The 7,304-nt window shown below is 57.6% G+C and overlaps 1 protein-coding gene across 1 annotated transcript; it reads left to right on the top strand.

Moving 5' to 3' along the window:
- Positions 1-235: 235 nt before the first annotated feature.
- Positions 236-2,527, top strand: KCNF1 (potassium voltage-gated channel modifier subfamily F member 1). Its single transcript, XM_033176554.1, has one exon. The coding sequence runs from the start codon at positions 723-725 to the stop codon at positions 2,205-2,207; it is 1,485 nt and encodes a 494-aa protein (XP_033032445.1). The 5' UTR covers positions 236-722; the 3' UTR covers positions 2,208-2,527.
- Positions 2,528-7,304: the final 4,777 nt, after the last annotated feature.

Below are 7,304 nucleotides of genomic sequence, written 5' to 3'. Positions count from 1 at the left end.
GCGAACAGCAGGGAGACAGAACGCCTGCCGCTTCAAGCCAGGTCGCAGCCCCTCGGTGACCCGCTGCGCCCGGGGAGGGGCGGGCGGTGCGCGGTGGCGAAGGCGGGCGCGGCAGCTGTGCCCGTCTGCCCAAGGGTTAATCCGTCCCCTGCAGCTGCCGCGCGTGCCTTGCAGAATTTCACCAGAAGAGGGTACAGTTTGAAAAGCTCCTGACGTCAGGCTGGAATTCCTATTGTGTTTAGAAACGGCTCGGGCAAAGCCAGCCCAAGTTCGCTCTCTGCACACCTCGAGCACCTCGCGGACGGCGTGGGTCCGTCAGCTCCGGGACCTGCCGCCACTACTTGCGCGCCCCGGGGCGTAGGAAGGTGCCAGCCGCCCACGAGGAGACCCCACTCCTGCAGGAGGCCGAGCTGAAGCGGCGGAGCGCGCCGCCCGCCAGCCGGGGTGAGTGCCCCGGGCAAGGCCGGCGGCCGCCAAAGCCCCCGCGGGCGCGCCCCGGCGCCCGGATGCCAGCCCAGAGCCCGGCCGCCGGGTGCATGCCTCCCCCGCGGCGCGCCCCCGCCGGCTGCTGCCCGCTGTGACCGCCCTTCCCCGCAAGCGGGCGCCGGCCGGGCTCTCCCCGAGATCAGCGCACGGGTGGCACCCGCCGGACCCCCGGCGGCAGCGGCGGCGGCGGCTGCAGGGGGCACGGGGCCGAGGCTGCGAGCGCGCGCGCGGGTAGGATGGACGGGTCCGGGGAACGCAGCCTCCCGGAGCCCGGCAGCCAGAGCTCCGCGGCCAGCGACGACATCGAGATAGTCGTCAACGTGGGGGGCGTGCGGCAGGTACTGTACGGGGACCTCCTCAGTCAGTACCCAGAGACCAGGCTGGCGGAGCTCATCAACTGCTTGGCAGGGGGCTACGACACCATCTTCTCTCTGTGCGACGACTACGACCCCGGCAAGCGCGAGTTCTACTTTGACAGGGACCCGGACGCCTTCAAGTGTGTCATCGAGGTGTACTATTTCGGGGAGGTCCACATGAAGAAGGGCATCTGCCCCATCTGCTTCAAGAACGAGATGGACTTCTGGAAGGTGGATCTCAAGTTCCTGGACGACTGTTGCAAGAGCCACCTGAGCGAGAAGCGCGAGGAACTGGAGGAGATCGCGCGCCGCGTGCAGCTCATCTTGGACGACCTGGGCGTGGACGCCGCCGAGGGCCGCTGGCGCCGCTGCCAGAAGTGCGTCTGGAAGTTCCTGGAGAAGCCCGAGTCCTCGTGCCCGGCTCGGGTGGTGGCCGTGCTCTCCTTCCTGCTCATCCTCGTCTCGTCTGTGGTCATGTGCATGGGCACCATCCCCGAGCTGCAGGTGCTTGATGCCGAGGGCAACCGCGTGGAGCACCCAACGCTGGAGAACGTGGAGACGGCATGCATCGGCTGGTTCACCCTGGAGTACCTGCTGCGCCTCTTCTCGTCGCCCAATAAGCTGCACTTCGCACTGTCCTTCATGAATATCGTGGACGTGCTGGCCATCCTCCCCTTCTATGTGAGCCTCACGCTCACGCACCTGGGTGCCCGCATGATGGAACTGACCAACGTGCAGCAGGCCGTGCAGGCGCTGCGGATCATGCGCATCGCGCGCATCTTCAAGCTAGCCCGCCACTCCTCGGGCCTGCAGACCCTCACCTATGCCCTCAAGCGCAGCTTCAAGGAACTCGGGCTGCTGCTCATGTACCTGGCAGTGGGCATCTTCGTCTTCTCTGCCCTGGGCTACACTATGGAGCAGAGCCACCCAGAGACCCTGTTTAAGAGCATCCCCCAGTCCTTCTGGTGGGCCATCATCACCATGACCACCGTCGGCTACGGGGACATCTACCCCAAGACCACGCTGGGCAAGCTCAACGCAGCCATCAGCTTCTTGTGTGGCGTCATCGCCATCGCCCTGCCCATCCACCCCATCATCAACAACTTTGTCAGGTACTACAACAAGCAGCGCGTCCTGGAGACAGCGGCCAAGCACGAGCTGGAGCTGATGGAACTCAACTCCAGCAGTGGGGGCGAGGGCAAGACCGGGGGCTCCCGCAGTGACCTGGACAACCTCCCTCCAGAGCCTGCAGGGAAGGAGGCGCCGAGCTGCAGCAGCCGGCTGAAGCTCTCCCACAGTGACACCTTCATCCCCCTCCTGACCGAGGAGAAGCACCACAGGACCCGGCTCCAGAGTTGCAAGTGACAGGAGGGCCCCCCAGGCAGAGATGGACCAGGCGGTGGACAGACCGATAGGTGTGGCAGGCATGTCATCGATAGCACAGAAGGGCTGTCTTGTGTCCCCCCAACCCTCCCCTGGACAGACTCTGAAGGCCCTCCCGGCACCTCTGCCAAGGCTGGGTAAGACTCCTCTGTGTTGCCTGCTGTCCAGGAGCCAGGGAGGGAGGGTTGTGCAGGAGCCGCAGGGCCGTGTGGGGCGTGTGGAGGCCGTGGCCTGGTTGGCGCGGGAGCCCACGCCTGCTTCTGTATCTCCCTCAATAAAGCCTCCTGCTCTGTGCACCCTCCGTGTTGTAGGTTCTGTCACAGGCTGGCTGTCACCCCCAAGAGTAGCTCAGGCACACCCCAGTGCCAGGCCAGGAGGTAGGTGTGCAGCCTGGGTGGTGGGGGAGCTATTTTTAGTTGAGAACTAATTAAAGAAGGGCTCACAGTCAGGTTCGGCGCCAAGGAGACTTGCCACATTCCAGGAGGCTCTGCAGGCCGCGCTTCCCTGCTGCTTCCTTCTGGGGTAAAACTTGCTCCCCGTGCAGGCCCAGGATGGGGGAGAGCTCACAGTGCAAGCCCAGCAGCCTGCGGCATTTAGTTATCACTTGCACGGGGCCCTTTTCACAACCTCTTTCTATTCCTTCCATTGACCCTACTAGCTAGGCATCTCCATTTTACAGATGAGGAAACTGAGGTCCCAGGTCACATAGAGAAGGCAACAGTCCCAGGTCTGATGATCCCAAGCCCATGTGTCCTCTCTGACACCAGGTGGTCGTGGGACAGAGGCATCTGCTGGGCTCGTGATGAGAGGCTCTTTGGGCCAGGAGAGGAGCTGGTTTTCCTTGGTGTGGGGTGCCTGTCCTCCAGCCCATCTCTCTAGCCCTGATACCTTTAAGATAGCTGCTGAATGGAGAAGCGTGCGTGGGACCCCCTGACCCAAGTCCTGGTGTCTCACTGCATCTCGTCTGAGAGCCCTGAGGGAACAGATGAGACAGATCTGGGTTTGAAGCCCAGGCAGTGAGGAAGAACTCTGAGATGCCTTTGAACTTAAACATTTTTCTCTAAGGCCCCTCCTCCTCCACTCTCTTACCAGTTTTGTGATGTGACTGCAGGCCTGCTGATTCACCTCTCTGACCCTCATTCTGATCATCTGCTAAATGGGGATATAACATTTAATAAGTACTGCAGAGAATCGTGGGTTTTAGCATGGCACCTGGCACTTAGTAAGTGCTCAATAAATAGTAGCTGTTTCTGTTACTCTGTGCTGGGAGAGAGGTGGGCTGCACAGTTGCCCACTCTGACCTCCACTGATCTGGGCTGGGCTTGTAGGTCGGGGGAGGTTGGGGGCAGGGCATTGTCACACTGTCCTTAGTCAAACGCTAAGAGTTGGCCCCAGCAGGTCCCTTCCTCTGGGTTTCCATCTTCCCTGAACCCCAGAGCTCTGTCCTTCCTTCTCCTGCTAAGGCAGCTGGTACAGTGGGAGAAGCCCTGCAGTGGGGGAAGTGGGTGGGACTACATGGGGGAGAGGGAGGTGGTGGTCCCCAGTCTGCCACCATCTCGGGTCGATCTTTCCCCTCCTCTAGGCGTAGGTTTCCCTGTATGTATAATAAGACTTCCTGAGGCCCTGTCTAGATCAGACCTTCCAGGATTCGGAAGCCTTAGGCTGTGGATGCTCTGTGGTGTGGACTCTAGAGGGTGGGAGGCTGCCACGGTATAGGGGGCTTGGAGTGGGAGGTCTTGGGAGAGAGTTAGGGTCTGTGGAGTGCAGGGCTCGGCTGCAGAGCTGTGGGCGATGGGAGTGCCCCAAGTAGAGAGGGGCCTGGCCAGGGGGTGCATGGCTACATGGGGCAGGAGTGTCAGCCCAGCCTGAAAGGGGCTGTCCTGTGTCCCCCAGTCCTCTCCCGATCAGAGGCTCTCCCAGGCAAGACTCTTGTGTGGCTTTGAGTCAGTGCCATGCACCCCTCCCTCACAGTTTTCTCCAGGAAAATGCTGGGTCAGGGCCAAAAGGCAGAGGAGTCAGGAGGCAGGGGCTGGGGCAGCGGGGACCCAGTGCAGGGAGGAAAGGGGCTGGATGCCCTCCAGCTGGGAAAGAGGGGAGGAGGGTTGTGGAGGGTGTAGTCTGTGCACGCCCTGGGCTCAGTGGGTTTGCTGGATGTGTGGGTTGCCTCTTTCTGACCCCTTTTCCCCAGAGCCTGTGCTGGCCTGAGGGCTTCACAGGAGCAGGGAAAGCTGAGGGAGGGCAGGAGAGGCCAGGGTGACCCTGGCTCTGGAGGCCACCTTCTTTGCACTCACCTGGGGCACCGGGGGAGGGAGGCGGTCAGTGAAGAGCAGATTTACGGCTACAAAGCCATGCATTGGAAGAGGAGGAGATCCAGCCCCAGAGGCGGTAGGTGTTTTGTCTGAGACCTTCATAAATTAGGATTAGACAGCATCCTGATCTCAGAGGAGCTCAGAGCGTAACAAATAATTTCTCTACAGTGACATGTTGTGCCATGCAGGAGTGACCTGGGGACTTTGGGATCTAGGAGCAGGAGCAGTCCTCTTTCCCTGGGGCATCTCTCTGAGGCATGGGTTCTGGAACTCTGCCGTGAGTTAGAACCACCTGGGGAGCTTGAAAAAGCTCTGTTTAGCTGTTTAGGCTGCATCCCACACCTAATAAATTAGAATCTCTGGGGGTGACACCCAGGCAGGATTTTTTTCTTTTTTGTTTTGAGACAGGGTCTCACTCTGTCACCCAGGCTAGAGTGCAGTGGTGTAATCATCATTTTAAAAGTTTAATGTGCATCTGAGCCATCCAGAGACGTTGTTAAAATGTAGTCTTTGAATCTGTAGGTCTGGGTGGGTCCCTGGAATCTGCATTTCCAACAAGCTCTCAGATGAGGCTGAGGCTACTGGGCATGGACCCCACTTTGAACAGCAAGAGGGCAGCAGGGGTGTTGGCAAACTCTGGCTGTGGGCCAGTCTGGTCTGCTACCTGTTTTGGTACAGCCCATGAACTAAGAATGGTTTCTATGTATTTACATGGCTGAAAAAAATCGAAGGAAGAATAACATTTTGTGACACGTGAAAAGTACATAAAATTGAAATTTCAGTGTCCACAAAGCAAGTGTGGACTATTTATTTTCCGTCCCCTATAGAAAATGACATCTAAGTTAGGCCTTGAAGAATGCGTAGGAGCTCTCCCGGAAGAGGGAGTAGAAAGCATGTCCCACGTACCAGGAACAGCGTGGGTGCCAAGACACAGGAGTGTGGAACCCGCTTTAGAAGGAGTGAGGCCCGCTCTTAAACCACAGGGCAGGTGCAGGAATCATAGTAAAAAGATTTTCCTTTCTCACTGCATCCCAGGGCTCGCAGCTCCCTGCTTTGTTTCCCACGGAGACCCCCGATTCCAGGTTCCCTGCAGCCATCTCTCCGCAGTCCTGGCTTGTGCTTAGAGGCTGCTGGCTTCTCTTCCTCCTTTCTTGACCTCCCAGCCACAGTCCTGTAAAATCTCCCTGTCCTGGGGCAGTTGCCTCACATGCTCGTCCCCAGTTTGGGTGAATCTCACAAGCTTCTTGTAACCTGCTAATAATGACTATCAAGTGAGAGGCAGATGTGTTTCTTGGAGTTGCAGAATGTGCAAGTTAAGAGAAAAGCAGGGCATCATCGGGTACAAGCCCTTGCTGTACAGACGGAGACATCGTGGCTCTGAGTGTGTATGGCTGAGTGAGGCCTGCATGCCACAGCCTTTTGAGGGGTCCACCCCATTCTGATTCTCATAAAATTGGGAGCACTCCGTGCACGCCATTTCAAAAATAGAGAAGTGTGAGTGCAAGACTGTGTGTGTGTGTGTGTGTGTGCGTAAAAACAAATAAATTCCTGACTTTTAAAGAAAGGGCATGTGGCAGACACTTTCACAAACAATCTCATTTTAGCCTCAAAATAATTCCATGCAGTGAGCTAGTAATCTGCAGTTTTACAGATGGGGAGACTGAGGCCCAGAGGGCAGAAGCAAAAGGCTGATGGCCTTGCTGCTCATTGATGGCAGAGCTGGTAGCCGAGCCCAGAGCCTCCAACCGACATTTATCTGGAGGCGGATCGTGTACCTCTCCCTGCTGCCATCAGAACTCGGCGCCTGACAGGCTCCGCTTAAGGTCTGACCTGAGCTTCCAAATAAGGCGAAGGATGCCATCATCTGATCTCTCTGAAAGGTTTTACTCCATCAACTATGCTTTGGTTTTGGTTGCGGCATTTTTTTAAGGAAAGAAAAAGAAGGCAAACCCATTTCCTTGATCCAGATGCTTGGGCCACGTGGAATTCAGGATCCATCTTGGCAATCGTAGGAGGGTCTGGAGCCTACAGCCCCCCATCGGGGTCTGGAGGGACCCCATAAAACGAGGGAAACTGGAAAAAATATCTGTGAAAATGGCAAGACCTAGAACTACTTCTCACACATTCCCTGATGAAACCTGGTGGGTGGCAGGTAAGACACTAGCAATTGCCCCAGGGTTACAGGAAGGGGGATTCATTGACCTAATGGGGAGATACCGGCAGGAGGATGGGTCAGTGTGGGGAACGCTTGAGAGGCAGCGGCCTCAGTCTCCCCTTGTCCTGTGAAGGGCTGCCTGTTCCTCCCACAGCCCCCAGGCCCAGCCCTCTTTCCCCCAAGGGAGGATAATTGAATGTCTCCCAGCTTCCTGTCATCTCCCAGGAAGAAGAGGGCCGGGGCATATCCAGGGGCCTCCCACCTGTCTGCCTGTGTGGAGACAGCTCTGTGCTCTTCCAGTGAGCGTATTCCCAGCCGACTTGAAAGGGGATTTCACCCATCCCTCAATCGGAGGTGGAAGTTCCCCCTAAATGCTTTTCTCACTTGGAGCAGCCCAAAATGTAGCTACAGAGAGGATGTCAGTTTCCAAAAGGAAAAAAACAAAACAAGGATTGGGAGGCTCTGTGCTTGGTCATTTTCGTTTTTGAGGCTATCGCTGACAGCCAGCCGGGCTCCATGCCAGGGCTACCGTAATCATGATTTTATTCCACACTCTCAACAACTGACCAGAAACGTTGATTGCTCCGGCTTCGGGTGACACCTGTGAGGTCCCGT

This window comes from Trachypithecus francoisi, unplaced genomic scaffold (genome assembly GCF_009764315.1).
Source record: "Trachypithecus francoisi isolate TF-2019V2 unplaced genomic scaffold, Tfra_2.0 Lachesis_group17, whole genome shotgun sequence".
Taxonomy (NCBI): Eukaryota; Metazoa; Chordata; class Mammalia; order Primates; family Cercopithecidae; genus Trachypithecus; species Trachypithecus francoisi.
The sequence above is the reverse complement of the archived record's forward strand: the minus strand, read 5'-3'. Positions and strand labels throughout refer to the sequence as shown.

Bases quoted from the DNA above. Each gene is read 5' to 3' on its own strand.
- KCNF1 (XM_033176554.1), top strand. From the start codon at position 723: ATGGACGGGTCCGGGGAACGCAGCCTCCCGGAGCCCGGCAGCCAGAGC.